At 53.9% G+C, this 19,782-nt stretch overlaps 1 protein-coding gene across 3 annotated transcripts in view; it reads left to right on the plus strand.

Moving 5' to 3' along the window:
- Nucleotides 1–18,074, plus strand: part of RAB11FIP3 (RAB11 family interacting protein 3) — a 79,587-nt gene extending 61,513 nt beyond the window's left edge. For 2 of the 3 annotated variants that reach the window (XM_031506123.3, XM_021529688.3), the window contains 10 exons: nt 646–780; nt 3,767–3,802; nt 6,253–6,346; nt 7,753–7,856; nt 9,941–10,081; nt 10,900–10,981; nt 13,575–13,712; nt 14,625–14,780; nt 15,162–15,302; nt 15,967–18,074. In XM_031506123.3, coding sequence (XP_031361983.3) covers nt 646–780; nt 3,767–3,802; nt 6,253–6,346; nt 7,753–7,856; nt 9,941–10,081; nt 10,900–10,981; nt 13,575–13,712; nt 14,625–14,780; nt 15,162–15,302; nt 15,967–16,080 — 1,141 coding nt within the window. In that variant the 3' untranslated portion in view covers nt 16,081–18,074. The remainder of the gene's footprint in view (nt 1–645; nt 781–3,766; nt 3,803–6,252; nt 6,347–7,752; nt 7,857–9,940; nt 10,082–10,899; nt 10,982–13,574; nt 13,713–14,624; nt 14,781–15,161; nt 15,303–15,966) is intronic. The other variant, XM_031506124.3, reaches the window with a different exon arrangement.
- Nucleotides 18,075–19,782: the final 1,708 nt, after the last annotated feature.

Below are 19,782 nucleotides of genomic sequence, written 5' to 3' on the forward strand. Positions count from 1 at the left end.
ATTCCCTGGGGAGCCTGGGCAGTGCCCAGCACCCTCTGGGGAAGAACCTTTTCCTAAAATCCAGCCTTAACCCCCCCTTAGATTCAGCCCTGGCTGACAGCACCCAGTCCTGCAGTGTGCAAGTTCATTCTTCACTTACTGAGACAAACCAGGAGCCTCCTGAGACCGATTGCCTGGAAAATCATGTTGGAAAATAAACTTTGCAATGGTGCAGGTTTGTGAGAAGCACTTACCTCACCTGCCCTGGGCTCTTGGGGATTGAAATTGGCTCAGGGGTTTGGAAATGTGGGCCAAGCTCAGCTGCTGGGAGTCTCTGGGAGGAGAGTGACGGAAGTGTTCCTAATTATCAACCATATAAATTCTATTGAGCAATTACAAATTATCAATTAGCTACATATTGTTATAAACTATTCTAAATTAGGAATTATCTAGATATTATTATAAGCAACCTCACATTGGGCTTTAATTTGACTTTGAAAACCATAGTGGGAGGCAACCCAACCAGCCCTGAGTTTTTAATTCAAATTTCCTACCTCCCACCAAAAGTTCCCCCTACCTTGAGGTACCCTGAGCTTGTGGAAGCCACGGCTGCAGCTGCTGCCTGTGCGTTCTGTGCTGCTGACATGACCCTTGTGATCTCTCTAGCACCAATCCGCTCGCTGTCAAACTGCACAGCATTCTCGCAGATGAAGCTTTTGAGTTTTACTGTAGCCAGTGCCACAAACAAATCAACCGCCTCGAGGATCTTTCTGCTCGCCTCAATGATCTTGAAATGAATAGGTAACGGGGCTCGTGTGCGTGGCCATCCCAGCCTGGGAGGGCTGTTCTGGCCGGGAAGGCTCTCCTTGTCTGGCACAGCTTTTCCCTCGCTCCGCGCTGCTGGGGAGGGGATGAGTTTCACCCGGCCACGGGAGCCTCTGCAGGTGCTCGAGGTGGTGGGGAGCTCGTGGAGGGTGAGCAGGAGGTGCCTTTAGTGCAGGCAGGGGGCTGGCAGACAAGGAGAGCAATCCCTGCCCTTTGCATGCCTCTGCATGGTGGGTTCCGTGGGAGCCACGAGCTGTACAGTATTTCTGTCACCAAGGAGAGACTGGGAGTGGTGTGCACGGGCAGCCTGGAAGGGCAGGGACAGCCCATCCTTCTGCTGCAGGAACAACGTGAAGGCATCAGCCTGCTCCACAGGAACTGGGGGCAGTAAAATCTTGTCTCACCCAGCTTCTTCCACAGCCTGCCCACCCCGGTGTCACCATGGGCTGGGGAGACGTGACAGACACCAGGAGCATTAGGAGGTTTTGAATGGCATTTTGGAGGTCTCCCAGGCAGCAGCTGGATGTGTTTTCTGAAGAGTGGAGATGGATTTCTGCCTGTTGATTTGTTCATTCAGAACTGGTTGCAGCCCTCTGGGTAGAAGGATGGTGGCATTGGTGATAAATCTTTCATCTCTTGGCTATTGTGGCTATTCAGATATGCTTTTTGTCATATTATTGGTCTCTGTCTGTCCTTTGCAGGGACAGTGTGATCTGGGAGCTCTCCTGGTCTATGGGAAGAGAACTGGAAAACAAATAGGAGCTTGAATTCCGTTCTTTTTAATGAAAAAAAAAAATCTCCCTTTATTTTTCTTGGCTAAATAGTTGTCTTTGCTGTTGGAGGCCTTGAGGGTCAGTGGTGGGTCTCAGGTTATGCAGGTATTAAGGAGAACACTGGTTTTCCCTGGAAGCCCCACTCCATTTCAGGTTTTCTCCACGACATCTACTTGCAAAGCTGAACTAACACCTCAGAGCCTCCTGTGATGGGTGAGATTTCTTGTGGAGCTTCTCTGTCCCGTGCTCATGGTGGGAATTCCATAGGCTTTGATTTGCCCTGTGAGTAGGTACAATTCCTCCATCTGTGTTCAGGGTTTCCCAAGTACAAATGTACTGGGAATATGTTCCAAGAGCCTTTCTGGAAGGGGCAGTGCCCCCTCTTTCTGTGCTGTGGATGGGAGGTGTCCTGTGCAGCAGCGTGTGGGACATGCAGGACCTGCTGCTCCTCCCTGTATCACCACAGACATGAGGCCCTCAGAGCAGGGGACAAGTCCTGGAGCAGCAGGAACTGGACCAAAATCTGGGACAAGCCTGAAGACACCTCCTCCAGGGGATTCTGGCAGCTGGGATGAAGCTCAGAGCACCCCAGAACAGCCTCACTCGTTAAAACTGCGGGCACATAAACAGTGTTTTTATCCTTGGAATAAACTGGGGAGCTTGCTCCCAGCATTGGGGTGCTGCTTCCTGAGCCCACAGCATGGAAAAGCAGGGAAGACTCCTCCAGGAGCTTGGAATGAAGTGGTTTGTGCCTCTGTTTTGTTCCAGTGCCCTTGCTGGTGTCTCAGTTTTTGGACACTGCAGGTGCCGTCACTTCCCCGGGAGCTTTTTCCAGAGGAAAATATTTTCCCCCCAGTGCTGGGGCCATTCCTTACAATTCCTGGCAAACACCAGGGCCTGACCTCCTCCCCTTGGGCGCCAAGCAGCCTTGAAGCCCAGCCAGCAGCAGCTCTTGTGCTCCCTGGAAATCTGGGATTTGAGGATGCTCTTTGACCCGAGGGCTGGTCACCCTGACAACATCCCCCAGTCAGGTTTGGGGGTTGCTTTACAAAGCAAATTGTCCTAAGCTATTTTTAATCCCTCCTTCGAAGAACTCATGTTGCAGCTCCAGGCAGGAGTGGACTTCCAGATGATTTTATTTGTTATTTTTTCCTAAAACTGAGCTAAGCACCAGGGAATGCAGTTGCTGCTTCTTGGATTGGTGCTGTTCCTGCTGCCCTTGCTGAGTGAGGATTTGGTGTGGCTCGGTGACATCTTGTGACACCAGCATGGGTGGAAGATGAGGAGTGAGATCCAAGCCCTGTCCACTTCCCCAGCGCTAAGTCAGGACTAGAAGACTGGAAGGAGCATCTCAGCAAGGAGCTGATTCTGGAAAAGGCTGATTTTTTTCAGCAGGGAGAGCCTGCAGCCTGTCCCCTGCAGGTGGGACACGGTGACACAGCCCTTGGCTGCTGGTCCTGTGGTGACACTGATCCCTGACCGTTGTGGTATGGTGGCAGCTGGCTCAGACATGGATGCAAGGAGTGTGAGAAGGAGAGAGAGCTCATCCCCCTCCACAGCTACTGCAACAGTGCCCTGCTCAAAATCCAGACGGGGACACCACCAGCAGCTCCTGAAGCCTCTGAGCCAGGAGCAGGCAGCACTTCCCTGGTGATCCAGAGCCCAGGAGTGGGATGGTGGCTGTGGAAGGGCAGAGGGATGGATTGGTCCAGTGGGATCATGGCTGGATCGTTTGGGATCATGATCCAGTGGGATCATGGCAGAAGGATGGATGTGCCGTTGGTCCCCAGTCCAGGGGAGCTCTGGGGGTGGCAGGGGAGCCCTGGGGTGCCCTGGGGTGCAGGACAGTGGCTCAGTCTGCCATCAGCACCGGGCTGGAGCCCCCCCAGCCTCCCTGCTATTCTTAGCTCTTTCCTTGGGGATCGGTTTTCAGGCAGGGATCAGCAGGAGAGCAGAGCCTGGCAGGGGGCAGCGAGCTCTTCTCCAGCATTATTCCATGTGCTTTGTTATTCCTTGTTGTTCAGCACGGGAGTGGCCCCTCTCCTGCCCTTTCCAGGGGTTTGGGGGTGCATGCCAAGGGCTCCCTGCCAGAGCAGAGGATGTGCCCCGGAGTCCATGCAGTTTCCTGTTTGCCTGGCTCTCCACTGTCAGCTTTTCTAACTCTTTCCTGTTTTTTCTTCATTTTGCAGCCCAAATAAAAGACTTTCCAGCAAGAAGGTGGCAAGGTAAGCTCATACTCCTGTTGTTGTTCGCTTGATCCGTGCGAGCTGCCGGCTCCACGGAAGGAAAACTCAAAATAAGCTTGGGGAGTTGTAATTCTGCACATATTCCATAGTGCTGGGGAAAAGCGGGTTTAATTCTGGTATCTTTTTTTCTGGAATGGGGGTTTCTCACTCATGCACACAGCTGAAGGCTGCTGGCAACCTGATTTCTTCCAGGAAAAAATGGGGGGGCTTTTCCTCACGGTCTGTCCTGCCAGTGCCATAGCAGGGGGCTCATGGAGGAGGGAAGGAGTCTCTAGAAGGACATATCCATCTGGGATATGCCCCAATCTGGGATCCCTCCCAGTATCACCATGTTTGTAGAATTCTGCAGGACCAGACCAGTCAGTACCCCCACCTGGAGGGATTCTCCAGCACCCCAAAATTTCCAGCTGCCTCAGACAGCTCTTGGTCCTGTTTTACTTAACTCCATGTCACCCTCAACACTTGGCTTTGTGGGATCAGCTCACCCTGCTCAGGGGTCAGGGGCTCTGGGGCACTGACTGGGCTGCAGGTCACTCTAGTTTAATGGTTTAACCCTGGTTTAGCCCTGGTTTAAGCCCAGGTTTAATGCTGTGCTGCTTCTGTCCTGCATGACCACCTCGTGTGATGTCAGTCACCTTTTCCGTGTGGCTATTGTGACCCGTGACTGCACAGGGATATTGGATATATTGGATATATCCAGACAGTTTGCTGTGGATCTCTGGAGCAGAGGGTCCTTCCCTCCCCTCTCAGTGTCACCTGGTGCTCACCTTTCCTCTCCCAGCTCCCCCACCCCTCCTGTTCCTGTGCCATCATGATTTTAAGGATAAATTGACTCTTACCTCGCTGTTCTGCCTCTGCCACGCTCAGGAGGGAGATTCCCCTCTGCACTTGTTGGATTTCTCCTTGCTGGATTCCCAGCAGGACAGGGACACTGTGGAGGAACAGGCAGCTCAGTTTGGGAATGTTCCTGTTCCTGACACTCACTCTGCTCCCTGTGCTGACCCAAGCAGCTTCCCTGCACCTCTTCCTCCCGCTGTGCTCTCACACCTTTCCCTTCTCCATTTTTCCTGCACTCAGCAATCTCCCCTGGCACGGGTCCCCCCCTGGAAAGGAAGCAGATCCTTGATATTACATTTCCTACTTCCACTCATCTTACTTTCTCGAGCTTTGTTAAAAACACTGGCAGGAAGGAGGGCTGAGGGGAGCAGCCTGTCCCCAGGTTTCCTGTTTTAGGACTCGTTTTTGTCCCGTGCCTGGCACAGATAATTTTGGCAGGATTTGAGTTAAACTTTTGGGAATAGAGATACCCTGTTTTATGGGGGATTGAGCCCTCCTGGCCCTTTGCTCTTCTGAGGCAGTGATGTGTGGGCTTGCATAAATATTAGTTAATTCAAGAGCAGTCAGGTTTGGTTTGTGATAAGGAGGGAGATAACAGTGTTTTGCTGAGCCAGATCCTTAAGCTCAGCCCAAAGCAAATCCTTTGTTGCAGATACTGTAATTAGTGAATAATCCCAAAACATTTGCTTTTAGAAAATTGATTTTATTTTGGTAAGGGCTCTTTCCTCACTTTTCTTATCCGACTTCTGCTCATGCCAAGAAATCTAGGCTGCTTAAGCCCTGTTGTGCTTGGCAAGATTTAAATGACAAATGTGCCTGAGACTTTAAAATCTAAATATAAACTGAGGGTGAAGGTGCAAAATCAGGCTGTGGTCTCTTGGTAAATGCCAGTTGTGCTTAGTGAGTCCTGGCATGAACAAACTGTAGTGGGTGGAATTCAAGAGCCAATGGTACAAATTCCTGGGAAAAACTGAGGTTTAAAGAGACCTCTGTGGTTTTGTCATCTGTCCTCTGCTCAAAGCAGAGAGCAGAGTGTTCTCCTCCTGCCTGGGGTTCCAGGGCTGGAGCACACCCCCTCTCCAGGGCAGATCCACAGCCGTGCTGAGGGTGCAGCCCCTCTCCAGGGTGTCCTTTAGCTTGTCACAAAGCTGGGGACACCGCTGTCACCAGGCCTCGTTAATGATTAACTGGGCTGGGGGGGTCACAGCAGCCTCAGGGGGGTTTGCCCCTCTCCCTCCCCTTCCACCCTCACTTATTCCCAGCCTTATCAGCACTGGGAGTACTCTGGCCTTTGCTGGATAATCCACAGCCTTGGCACTGGGCTGCAGAAAGAGAGTGGGAAGAGGGAGCCCTTATCTCGTGCCATTCCAAAGAGCAGTGATCCGGCGTGAAGTCCCGGGAGCGTGTCCACGTTGGAGCGCTGGGTTTCCCGGGGGAGCTCGGGCGTGAGGGGCCACGCAGCACTGCCAGGAGCAGGGCTGCCAGATCCCTGTCACCTGGTGTCACCTGGTGTCACCTGGTGTCACCGTGGTGCCGGTGCTGGGGCTGATGCCGGTGCTGCTGTGGGTGGGGGTGGTTTGTCTCTGTTTCAGGCAGCTGCACCAGACCAGCTCGCTGGCCGTGGGGGTGATGGAGGAGTCCTACCGGGAAAACCTGGAGTGCAGCGAGGAGGACATCACGGACAAGGTGAGGCCTCCTTCCCTTCTGCCCTGGCCTGGGCCAGCAGGTCCCGCTGCTTCTGCGCTGGTGCCGCTGAGCTTTTCTGGGGTGTTGAGAGGAAAGGGTTAAGAGGGTGAGGTCTGTGTTACCCTGCAGGATTCAGTGCCTTGCAGTGCTCCAGTGCTCCCAGGCAGGATCAGGCTGAAGCTCCTCATGGAGCCCTCCCCATGGAGGGGATGGAGGAGGAGAGGAGCGCTCCAGGAGCTGTGTGGGACCAGGAGGTGACACTGGATCTTCTCCAGAGGCAGTGGATTCCCCCAGAGTGCTGGGAGGAGGAATGGGCTGTTCACAGGCAGCATTTTCACTTCTCCTTCACACAAGAAGATGTTCTCAGGTTCTGCTTTTCGGAGGCAACCCACCCAATGTGAAACAGGAGCTTCCCCTTCTTGGCACACTCTGCTCGTGCTGTCAGGGTAGAGTTGATTTTGTGCTGGTGCTGATGACTTTTTGTGGGGTATTACAAGAAAAGAGTTGTAGGATAAAACGGGAGCACAGAGATTTTCTTTGAGTATCTCTAGCTAAAAAACAGGGGGAAGAAGCTACAGGAAAGAAGCTGAGATTGTGTAGATATGTACTGAAGTCCTGAAAGTCCTTGGAAGTGGCTTTTTATCTCTGGAATAGGAATGTCCTGAGGAGCTGTGCGTGAAAGAGAAATGTGTATGTGTGGCTACACTTGGAAATAATTATAATGCAGGGAAGACCTTTAAAAATAAATAAAAATTAACATTTTTCCAAGGCTGGAAGTTGAATAAATTAGTTGTGTTCCTTAAGGCATTTGACTTGGGAAACCTTTGATGGAAAGGGCACTGCTGGAAAAGGCTTTGTGTGTCTGCACAGCCTCTTTACTACTCCCATATCTCCTGCCCTTCTCCCAGAGCCATGGTTTGGCTTTTCCAGACATGCTCCTCATTTCTTCTCCCGCAGGATTGTTTTATATGGAATTTGAATAAATTAAATGCAAATACAGCTGGAATAAACCCTGTACAGGTAGAGGGAGAAAATCCTCATCTCTGGTCCTTCCCCACCAGCTGGCATTGACCCCTCCATCTGTAAATTCAGGGTTTCCATCCTGTTCCAGGCAGTGGGGAGTTACGTGGAGCTCTGGAGATCCACCAGGATCTGTCCCTCTAGACTCCTTTTAGGATGTCATCAGGAAGGGATTGAAGAAAGGAAAGAGTGAAGTGTTTGACTCCAGACTGGTACATGGGAGCCATCAAAACCTGGGAAACGGACTAGAAAAAGATGTTTTAACGGGATGCTTTAATCAAAGCATGACAACCCAATTCCAGTGGGAACCCTGCTTGTTTAGGGATGCTGTGGGGGCTGCTGTGGGTTTGGGGCTGCCCAGAGGCTGATCTGTGTCTCTGCTGCAGGTGGTGTTCCTGGAGAAGCGGGTGACGGAGCTGGAGAAGGACACGGCTGCCAACGGGGAGCAGCACAGCCGCCTCCGCCAGGAGAACCTGCAGCTGGTGCACAGGTAGAGCCTCACCTGGGGCCTTTCCCCCTCCTCGTGCTTCAGCTCCCTTCCCTGATCCAAACCACAGCCCTTAGCACGGATATTGACTCCATCCCAGCTGAGAACAGGACTCAGTGACGTGGAGATTTTATATTTTATGGGCTGAAGTTCTCTGGAGCTCCAGGAGTAGCTTTTGGTGATTTTTACATATGGCTTTTAATTGCTGGAGCTGTGTCAGGGAGGGTCAGGGTGGTGATCAGGAAAGGTTCTTCCCCCAGAGGGTGCTGGGCACTGCCCAGGCTCCCCAGGGAATGGGCACAGCCCCGAGGCTGCCAGAGCTCCAGGAGTGCTTGGACAATGATCTCAGGGATGCCCAGGTTGGGATTATTGAGGTGTCTGTGCAGGGCTGGCAGTTGGAATCCATGATCCTTGTGGCTCCCTCCAACTCAGGATGGGTTTTTGTTGTTATTGTTGTTGTTCATCTTTTGGTTTGGGATTTTTTTATGTGCTTCCCTGCTCCATGCATCCCTCTCAAAAGGTCTCTGGAATGCTGGGTCTTGGATTTTTAAAATATATTTATATTTATATTTATATTTATATTTATATTTATATTTACTATCTTTTCCTGCCCCACATGCCCTTTCCAAACGGTCTCTGGAGCCCCAGGGTTTGCCTCCTGCTGGATCCTGGCCAGGGTGCAGCCCTTTGGATCCCACATGGTGTAATCCCTGTGTGTGCTAATCTGCCAGGCTCCTCTCTCCCAGCATAGCTTTACCCTGGGCAGATAAACCCAGCACAGTTTATCTATAGGGCTGTAATTCTGTTAAGTAACAGTTGTGTCAGGGAACTGAGCCACTCAAACAAAGGTTTCCCTAAGCCCTGATAAATGTGGGAGTGAGGGAAATGTTTTCACTTCAGCAGCTTGGCCCGGAAGTGTCAGCTGGCTCTGGGTGAGCTCGGTGCTGGGGAGGAGTGGGAAAAGCCTTCCCTGGGCAAAGCCACTGCAGAAATTCCAGCTCCCAGCCCCATCCCTGGAAGTGCTCATGGCCACGTTGGACAGGGCTTGGAGCAACCTGGGATAGGAGCCAGGCTGGGAGAGCTGGGGGTGCTCACCTGGAGAGGAGAAGCTCCAGGGAGAGCTCAGAGCCCCTGCCAGGGCCTAAAGGGGCTCCAGGAGAGCTGGAGAGGGACTGGGGACAAGGGATGGAGGGACAGGACACAGGGAATGGCTCCCACTGCCAGAGGGCAGGGCTGGATGGGATATTGGGAATTAGGAATTGTTCCCTGGGAGGGTGGGCAGCCCTGGCACAGGGTGCCCAGAGCAGCTGTGGCTGCCCCTGGATCCCTGGCAGTGCCCAAGGCCAGGTTGGACGGGGCTTGGAGCAGCCTGGGATGGTGGAAGGTGTCCCTGCCATGGCACGGGTGGGGCTGGATGAGCTTGAAGATTCCTCCCAGCCCAAACCCTTCTGGGATTCTGTGATCTGCAGTTCTGCTGGGACACAGGGAAGGGTGACCTGCAGATCCCTTGGTTTTTGTTGGGATCACAGAGAGTGAAAAGAAGAAGGATTGAGGCTGTTGCCTTTTCTCTGAGCAATGAGACCACTTCCTAGAAACAGCTGAAGGAGGATTTCTCTGCCATGGCTACTGCAGGTGGAACCACAGCCCTGGGATTCATGTTTGGATTAGATGCTCTTAAAGGTCTTTTCCAGCCTCAGTGATTCTGAGATTCCCATTAAGAGATGTGTATGTGTGTGGCTGCTCTTGGAAATAATTCTAATGCATAGAATACATTTGAAAATAATTAAAAATTAAGTTCTTTCCCAGGCTGGAAATTGAATAACATGCTTGTGTTCCTTAAGGCATCTGACTTGGGAAACTTGTGATGGAAAAGGTGCTGCTTCTCCTGCTGCATCTGCTGGGATGCAGTGAAGCTCTTTGAGGTGGTGATTGGTGTATTTTCCCTGGAAGCTTGTTCTGTTTTACCATCTGCTTCTCCCAGCTCACCTGAGGGGTGGGAAAGGGGCTGGGAAGAGAGTCTGGTCCCTCCCGTGGGATGGCAGCCTGCTCCTAAGGACAGTTTAATCCCCTCTTTGTCCTCCCTGCAGAGCAAACGCCCTCGAGGAGCAGCTGAAGGAGCAGGAGCTGAGGGCTGACCAGACCCTGCTGGAGGAGATCAAGAAGCAGAGGGAGCTGCTCAGCAAAATGGAGAGAGAGAAGAGCATTGAGATCGAGAACCTGCAGGCCAGGTGGGGCTGGAGGGGGCGGCTCTCCTGGAGCCACCCCAGAATCTGTGCCCAGGCAGTCTTGGGGGGACACAGGGAGGCAGGCAGGGAGTTTAATGGGTTTGAGGTGGGGCTAAAGTCACCACAAACCCTGAGTTTTGGTTATTTCCATCTTTGGCCCACAGACCTAATCTTAGATTCTTTGTTTGAGTTGCTCTGATGCATTTTGAGTTTAGCTCCCACCCTTTATCCATGTGCCTGCCCTGCAGCGTGGGGATGAAGAGGGGATTTGTTAATGCTTCTTCCCATAACTAACTCCTTGGAGTACTTTTGATGCCCAGATGTTTTCCACTTTGATGGAAACAGGCAAATATCTGGAAAAGAAGAATCCTCCAAAGAGGCAGAGTGTCCCAGCCAGGGTGGGTGCTTCATGCTGCCTGGTGGATTCCAAAGGAAGAAGTGGGGTGGGAGAGGTGTCAGTGATTTGACAGGGGTTTTCCAGGTTTCCCAGAATGTTTTGCTGTTGTTCATCCCTTGCAGTGCATGGAAGGTGAAGGCAGTGAGGTTTTACCTGGGAATGCAAACCCAAAGGCCTCTCTGACCCCCTGTTCTGATGTCTCTGCTGCTGAGGCTTGTGCAGGGACTGAAAAAGGAGCAGCCCTGGAGCTGATGGATATCAGCATTGTGTGGATGCCCCTCTCTTTCCCCTGGCAGCAGAAATATCTCAGGCTTTGCCTTGAACAGATGAATCCCTGCTGGCTTCCCCTTGGTTTAGTATTCCTGGGGATGTTTTCTCCCCCTCTTTGGATGCTGGGATGAGTCTCACACCCGTCCCTTTGCAGGCTGCAGCAGCTGGATGATGAGAACAGCGAGCTGAGGTCCTGTGTCCCCTGCCTGAGAGCCAACATCGAGAGGCTTGAGGAGGTGAGGCCAGAGGGTGCCTGGTTTTGGGATGAAATTCTGGCTTTGGGATGAATTTTCATGAACATGAGATCCATTTAATGTTACACACCAGTTGCTTCCATTTTCCAGTCTTTGGACAGCACTATCCCACACAGTTATCCTTGTAGTTTCCCACTGTTCAGCGTGGAAGCTGGGAATAAACCCCTGATAAATCTCTCTGTGGCAGTGCCTGCTCAGGAGGGGACTCGTGCCCTCTTGTGGAAGCTTGTCCCCATCCCTGTCCCCATCCCTGTGGCCAGGCCAGTGCAGGGGAGGAGGAGGAGCAGGGATGCTCCATCTCCATGTCCTGGGATTTGGGAGTTGAGTTTCCAGAGATCCGTGTCACCTCCCAGCCCCTCTCCCTGTCACCCTGCTAAGGATCCAAGGCCCTGCAGGGCTGGGGCATCCCGAGGCTCCTTGGGATGGGAAAGAGCCTCACCTTTAGGGATAGTGTGGGTTACAGGTGGGACACCTGCAACAGGGGCTGCATTTTGTCTCTGCCAAGCTTGGGGCAGAATTTAGGTTAAAATTGACCTGAGATCAAACCTCCTCTCCCAGCTGAAGGGCCTGAGGCATTTTATCCGTGTTTAATCCCACGGGAGAGTGCTGCAGCTCCATCCCTCCTGATGCGCTCTTCGTCTGCCAGGACCTTGTGAGCACAGCTGAGGCTGGGGGCAGGAAAACCCCAGTGGCTCTGAGGATAAATTCCCTGCCATGGTGTGTTTCAGCCATGGGAAGTTGGTTTTGATCCATGCAGAGCCATTCTCCCTTTCTCCCCAGTGAATGGGATGAAGGAGGAGCAAGAGCTGCAGTCACTGCCCCTCCCTGCCTAAAAGAAGCCTGGCTGGTGAACTGCTCTCCTGTCTAGTGCCCAAAAATCAGGATTCTGTTGCCAGCGTTGCCTTTCCTGCTGGTGTGGTGCCTTTGGTGCTGCTCCATGGAGCAGGACACCCCCGAGCTGTGGAGTCTTTGCTTCTTTTCTGCCAGGGTCAGGGTTAAATCACGAGATGGAATTTCTTGTTAGCACTCAGATGATTATCAGTTCTTATCTATGTCACAGTCTCACAAACCCTGAGTTCTACAGCACTTCACTCTAACAGACTGAAAATGGAGCCCCGTCTCTCTCTCTCTCTCTCTACAAGGCCTTTTAAGGATAAACTGTCTAATTAAGAAATGACACCTAAATTATTTTCACTTTTAACCCAATAACCAACCACCCATGCCTGCAATGTGGACTTTTTTATCCAATTACACAAAAACACCCAAACCCGTGGAGAAGAAGGTGAAGAAGGACCAGCTTCCACCCTAAAACCTCCATCTTGCTTTATATATATTAGTGTATTGTAAAACCTTAAACTCTAAGTTTTCCACCATGTAATATTACACACTTCTATTCAAACTCCACAACCACAATCCCAGTGCCATCATTCCATTTTGGAAGCTTCTCCACGGCCTCAGGTCAATGCAGAGTTCTCCTGGGGGTCAGTGCCTGGCAGCACAGGAAGGCTGAAATTCTCAGCAGCCAGGGTTCCAATACTGAGCCAGCCTCTGGAGCTCCCCACGGAGCTCCCTCAGCCCTGCGTGCCACGGGCCGTCCATCACCAGCCCTGCAGGAGGTCCTGTGGCATTTGTGGACTTCTGAAAGCCAAAACCTTTCCCATGGGACTGGAAGCTGTGAGCTCGGGGAGGTTTGGAAGGGCAACAATGGTAAAACTTGTGGGTTGAGGGAAAAGACAGTTTATTAAGTAAAGCAAAAGCTGCCCACAGAAGCAAAGCAAAACAAGGAGTTGATTCACTGCTTCCCAAGGCAGACAGGTGTTCAGGCATCTCCTGGAAGGCAGAGCTCCATTATCGAGCAGGGAGCCTAACGGTGACTTGGGAAGACAAATGCCATCACTCCAAACACCCCCTTTTTCTCATTCTTCCCCTACTGATGAACATGTTGTCACACAGTATTAAAAATCCATTTTGGCTTTTGGGATCCCTCCCAGCTCCTTGTGCACCTCCAGAATCACTGATGGTGGGGTGGAGTGAGAAGCAGAAAAGGCTGGTCACAGGCAGAAGGTGCTGCTCTGGGGGCTGTTGGCACCTTCACCTGCATCCCAAACATTCTGCCAAGGCTTTGGGGAGGAGAAGGGAACAGAGCTGGGCTGTGTGTTTTACATCCTGGCTTCAGCTGGTCTGCTCCTTCTTGGATCAGCCCTCAATTAAAACCATTCATATGTGAAAACCAAGAGGGAGGTAAAGATCTCAGATTCAGGACTTTTCTGAAATCCAGACATAAGGAGCCTTATGATTTAATGTCTCTCCTTGGCCTGGAGCCCCGTGCTGGCCCCAGCCCATCCCACACCAGCATCGTGCTTCCCAGAAAACAGCACAACAGTGGATATTCATGTGGAGTCACCCTGGAGCCATCCCTGACTGCTTCCCTCAGTGCTGCCAAAGCCCCAGGCTCTGAGCAGATGAGATCCCAGCAGGCAGAACCTCCTGGTGCCTCAGGAGAGGAGCATTCCTTGGGGAGCCAGCACCCAGCCGGGCTCCAGGGCCTCTCACTGGGCTGCTCGTGTCCTTGTAGGAGAAGCAGAAGCTGCTGGATGAGATTGAGGACCTCACTGTGCAGCTCACAGAGGAGCAGGAGAAAAAGAGGAAGATGGGGGACAAGCTGAGTCAGGAGAGGCACCAGTTTCAGAAGGAGAAGGAGTCAACGCAGGAGGTGAGTGGAGCCTGGGCTGGCCGCAGCCCTGTCCCCAAATTGTGGGAATGTGGCCTTGGCAGCCTCTCCAGAAATGGGTGCCTGGAGCAGTGAGGGCTGCCTGGGCAGAGGAGAGGGGTTCAGCAGCAGCACCTCAGTCACTTCTGCTGCTCTGGAGTTCATCCAACATTGTCCCTGCAGGGGCTGTGCCACCCTGGCCCCTTCCCTTCCTGCAGGGAAGGAGCAGTGGCAGAGGCACAAGGAGCCAGCAGGCAGAGCAGAGGGGGTGGGAGCTGAGTGCTCGGGGGCTGGATCACACCCTCAGTGCTCCCATCATCTGCCTGCTGATTCCACCTGGAGGCCCAAGCAGGGCTGCTGGTGGTGGCAGGACAGGACTCTGGCCCAAAGTGGAATTTGTTGTCACCGTGGTGTCACTGAGGGCTCTGGGGTGAGGTGGGGACCCAACCCTGCAGCAGGAGGAAGCTGGCTGGGGAGGGACCCGCATTGCTGGGGGGTCTGTGCTGCTGAAGACCCAAACCCAGCATCTTCAGCCCTCCAACAAGGTCCTTGTAGGGCTGTGCTCATGTATTTCAGTAGCTCTCCATCTCCTGCTTGCTGGATGTGTGAGGAAGGAAGAGGAAGCCAAATGCCCCCCAGAAAGGAACTCAGTCATGGAATGGGTTTGACAAGGATCTCAAAGTTCATCTTGTTCCAACCCCTGCCATGGGCAAGGACAGCTCCCACTGCCCCAGACTGCTCCAAGCTCCATCCAGCCTGGCCTTGGGCACTGCCAGGGACGGGGCAGCCACTGCTGTGGCCAACAGCCCTGCTGCAGCAATCCGTGGGGCTGCTCCCACAGCAGTCACATCCAGAGGGTGCTGCTGGGTCTGCCAGGCCTGTGGCACTCAGCTGTCCCCTTGCCTTGCTCTGCAGCTCATCGAGGACCTCAGGAAGCAGCTGGAGCACCTGCAGCTCTTCAAGCTGGAGGCGGAGCAGCGCAGGGGCCGGAGCAGCAGCATGGGGCTGCAGGAATACAACAGCAGGACACGGGAGACGGAGCTGGAGCAGGAGATCAAGCAGCTCAAGCAGGTAAGGAAGGCTGGGCTGGCAGGGAAACGATTCCCTGATGCCAAGGGAGGACCAGCAGGGTCTGGGGGCTCTCTCCCAGGGGATGGAATGGATCCTGGAGCACAGTGCTGTCTTGTTTTCCTGTCCTGGGAGAGGGAGGTTGGTGCTTCCTCAGGGACAGCAGGAGCCATTCTCTCTCTGCTCTGTCCCCTGGATCTTCCCAGTGTGTCTCATGCTTCCCAAGGTTCTCCAGGCTCTGCTGAGACGGAGGCAGCAGCCCATGTGCTGTTCCCAGCACTGTGTGAGCTGTGCTAGGATGAAAGTCCCTGTGTGCCTTTGCTGGGCTGGATCAGCTCTGAGCACCAGGTGCTGCAGCAGCGTGTGGTTTGTGTGTGTGAGCAGGATAACAGGAACCTGAAGGAGCAGAACGATGAGCTGAACGGGCAGATCATCAACCTGAGCATCCAGGGAGCCAAGAACCTGTTCTCAGCCTCCTTCTCCGAGTCCCTGGCAGCAGAGATCAGCTCTGTCTCCAGAGATGAGGTACGTGCAATGACGAGCTGCTGGCTCAGACTGCTCCTTCCTGGGTGCCTCCAGCTGGCATGGCCTGGCAGGAGTGGATGTGCTCTGTCTGTGGCTCAGCCCGTGCCCAAAATTCCCCTGAAAGCTGTCAAGAGCAGAGAAATCCCCACACTTCAGAGCTCTCAGGACTTACCCTGCCAGCCCTCCCTCCTGGGGACAGGGAAGCTGCTCCCTGCCCATTTGCTGATTCTGGCAGCTCTGCTTTGCCTGCCCTGGGACAGCCTTCCCCTTCCAGGACAGAGCAGCCACCACAGGCTGTGTCCGTCAGTCTGGAGCTGTCTTTAAACCCCTGGGAGATCCCAGCAACTCTCTGAACACCAACCAGAGGTGCCTGAGCCTGCACAAACACTGGAATTAAATCTTTAACACCTCGGGAAGTGAGGAAACACACCTGGATATTTTGGGGATCCAGTGGAGATGCGATGCTCCCTGCTCTCTCCAGGGCTGAGAGCTCAAGGGGAACAGGAGTGAGCAGAACCAGTTTTTCCGTGGCCATTTAAACAAGGTCAGGAATATCCCAGTCCAGAGTGAAGAGGCAGGGAGTCAGCCCTGGGTGCACAGAGCCACGGGAAGCCCTGAGCAGTGTCAGGCAGTGACCTCTCCCTCCCTGTCCCCTCTGCTGCAGCTCATGGAAGCAATCCAGAAGCAAGAGGAGATCAACTTCCGCCTGCAGGATTACATCGACAGGATCATCGTGGCCATCATGGAGACCAACCCCTCCATCCTGGAAGTCAAGTAATGCAGCCGGGAGGATTTGGTGCTCTGAGAGGATGATGAAGAGGGACTCCAAACGTCTTTGCACTTGATGAAGGCACAAGGAAGCCTCAGGTCGGGGAGTGACTGAGCCACGGACCAGGGAAAAGGAAAACCAGCAGCCAGGGTTTGCTGTCTGACTCCGTTATTTTGAAGCCCTCCTGGCTGTGGAGGCGTGAAAGGGAACCTGGAGAAGGAGCTCAGGAAAGGGACACTGCAGGAAGTGCCTGTGGCGCTGGGGACTGTCCCGACAGGCACCGCCCCTCCGAGGGATGCTCCGAGCCGCGGGAGCTCGGGATGGAGATGGAAGCGACAGCGCTGGCTCTGCCCTGCTGCCCTGCCCGGCCGAGCATCGCCGTGCCAAAGTGTCCCTGACACACCCACCGGGCAGAGCTGGGAACCAGGGAAGCGCCTCCCGGACTCGCACAGGGCTGGGGTTTGGTTTTGGTTTGGGGTTTTGGGTGTTTTTTTTTTTTTTTTAATTAACTTAATGCAAATGGCCTCATCCAGCTGGCTCAGCCCATCCTTGCCCCGTGCTGCGTGCAGAGCCCTCGGTGGCTGCCGGGGCTGCTGGGGACAGGGCGTCAGCTCACTCGGTCACCTGCCTCCTTATTTATTTTCGGTGTCTGTGGCTCGGCACGTCTCGGCATCCCGGCTCCACTCCCTCCTCCTCCCGCCGGGCTCGGGGGGAGCTGTCCCTCGTCCCCACTGGGGACAGAGCCGCGGGGCAGGGCTGCAGCTCCTCACCCCGCGCTGGGGCCGGCCCTGGCCGCCTCTCCTCGGCCTGGCTGGGACACGCAGCACCTCGGGGGCTCCGCAGCTCCCGAAGCCCCGGGGACAGCGGCCTGGCCGGGCTCTGCCGGTGCCAGCTGCGGTCCTGGAGGGAGAGCCCGCCCCGCTGCCTTCCCCCGCTGCTGGGCTGGCCAGGGGCTGGAGGAGCCGCGCTCGCTCCTCATCCCGGGCACCGGCCGGGGCTGGAATCTCTGTGCCGAGGGAGGGGAGCTGGAGAGCACCAGCAGCTCCCTGGGGAACAAAAGCCATGTTTACATCAGACAGCTCCGGGAGTGGCCGCTGTCCCCGCTGCTCCGCCGGGCTCCCGGCAGGAGCCAGCCAGCGGGAATCCCAGGGATCGGCTCCAGCCCCGCGGTTCCTCTTCCTGCTCGTCAGGTTTTGGGAACGCCAGAACGGCCTGGAAGCAGAAGCCACAGCAATCCCGGGGGGGGCTGCTCCCCCCGGGTCCCTGCCAGCCCTCGGGGTGACTCTGGGCAGGGGACGTGGCTGCTGTCACCGCCCCATCCCAGGGGACAGCGACGAGCCGCGGCCACCTCCGGGGCTGATCCCGCAGAGCCCCCGCGGGGCAGCGGGGTCGGGGCGAACCCCGAACCCCGGGGAGCTCCCGCACCCAGCCCTGCCTCCCCCCTGCCCCGAGGCCGCGGGAAGAAGCCACGTAATGTACATTTCCAGAGAAGCTTTGGGTGTAAATCAGTGTATACTTGGAGAGGGAAATTTTTTCTATCTTGTAGAGTAGGTATTTTTATAGAATGAAGGTTGATCCATTTTTTTAATACTTTAAAAGAAGAGAGAAATGTATCTGTGTATACACAAAAGCATATATATATATATATATATATGTATAAATATATAAATATTGGAGATCTGCCTTTCTCGACTTGGGATCCTGGATCCCCAGGTCTCAAACAATCGTTTGTTTTTTCCTGTCGCTCTCACAGAGGTACTGTAACTGTAAATAAGCACCGGGAAAAAAAGAGTTTTAAGCAAACAAAAAGCACTGACTTGCACATTCACCATGCTTTAAAGTCCCTATGGAGAGAGAAAAACAAAACAAAAACTGTACATCCTGAAAATGTTCCTCTTTCCCGACCAGTATGTGAAGGAAGTCCCCCAAAAAAGAGGCAACAACGGTATTGTCTTAACTGATGTATCAATTCTTGTCGGATTAAAAGCTGTTACTATTCCTGCCCGGAGACTTTTTTTCCACAGAGGAGGATTGGAGCATCCTGAGGGTCTGAATGCTGGATTGGAGCATCCCAAATATCCAAGTGCTGGATCTCCAGTGGGGTGGATCGAGTGGAAATGTTCCTGCACCAAGGAGTGCCCTAATTGTGGGAGGATGAGGATGATGAGGATGAGGGTCAGGATGAGGGAGGCTGGACATGGTTGGAATGCTCTGATTTTGGGAGGATGAGGATGAGGATGAGGATGAGGACGAGGATGAGGATGAGGATGAGGATGAGGGAGGCTGGACCCCCCTGATTCCATCCGGAGGAATCAAGGTCGGAGGGAGCCAAAATCTCCCCAGCCAGCCAAGCTGTGTGGGTGGGAATGGGGGAATTCCCCCTTCCCCTTCCTGGAGGATCCAGGTGGGACCCCCGGAGCTGCTCCTGCTGCCCAGGGCCGGGGGGGCAGGCTGGGGCAGGGACACGGAGCTTTCCCTTCCCTCCGCACCGGGAGAACCCCCTGGGAGCACTCGGCTGTTCTGAACTGCTCCAAAAATCCCTTAAACGCCCTCACCTCCCTGCTAAGCTGCTCCCCACCCCTCTAAGCCTCCTCCACCCCTTTAAGCCGCCCCAAAGGGCCTGAACGTGCAAAATCCCCTCCCAGCTCCCAGCTCGGATGGCTCCAGACTTTCCTCTGAAGCGCTCGGGGCGGCCCTGGAGCTGCAGCAGAGCTGGGAAAGGCTCTGCCCCACCCTGTGAGCTCTGAAAACCCCCCCAGATGCCTTCAGACTGCTCCACGCTGCTCACAGCAGCACTGAGGCTCCAAAACGTCCCCAGAGCTGCTCCAGAACATCCCTGACGTGGTCCAAAATGTCCCTGAGCTGCATAAAACATCCCAGAGCTGCCCAAAAACATCCCAGAGCTCCTCCAAAACATCCCAGGGCTGTCCCAAAACATCCCTGACATGCTCTAAAATATCCCTGAGCTGCATAAAACATCCCGAAAACATCCCAGAGCTCCTCCAAAACAGTCCTACTGTGCTCTAAACTGTCTGTGAGCTGCTCTGAACCTTCCCTGAGCTGTCCTAAGCATCCCTGAGCACCTCAGAAACATCCTGGAGCTGCCCTAAACCATCCCTGGTCTGCCTAAACCACCACTGATCTGCCTGAAACATCCCTGAGCTGCTCTAAACCATCCCTGTAGCTGGACCTACAACATCTCTGAGCACCTCCAAAGCATCTCTGAGCATCTGTAAATCACCTCTGTAGCATTCCCAACTGCTCTACACCCTCCAAGCAGCTCTGGAGTGCACCAAAGATTTCCCTGAACACTCTAAAACTTCCTTTTAAAAATTCCTCTGAAATCTCAACCTCCGACATGTCAAAGCTGCTCTAGAAATGGGGTAAATAAATAGCTCTGGGGGTATTTCTGGGGTGCTGGGCTGCTTCAAGGAGCTGTAAATCTCCTCGGAGCAGCTCAGGCTCTGGAAGGATGGAGCTCTGGCCATTGCTGAAGCACTTGAACTGCTCAAACAGCTCTCGTGCTCCTCCAGCCAGCCCCGAAAGGCACCAAGACGCTCAAATTGCCTCAAAGTAGCACTTGAAGCCCTCTAAACGCTTCTAAAACTCCTCGAAATAGCTCAAAATGGATCATAGCAAAGGTCTCCTGGCAGCTCTGAAGCTCTCCAAGCCTCCTCTGTGCAGCTGTGAAACTCCTCGAGTGCCCCAAGA

The sequence above is a fragment of the Lonchura striata genome, chromosome 14 (assembly GCF_050655825.1).
Source record: "Lonchura striata isolate lonStrDom1 chromosome 14, ASM5065582v1, whole genome shotgun sequence".
Classification (NCBI taxonomy): Eukaryota; Metazoa; Chordata; class Aves; order Passeriformes; family Estrildidae; genus Lonchura; species Lonchura striata.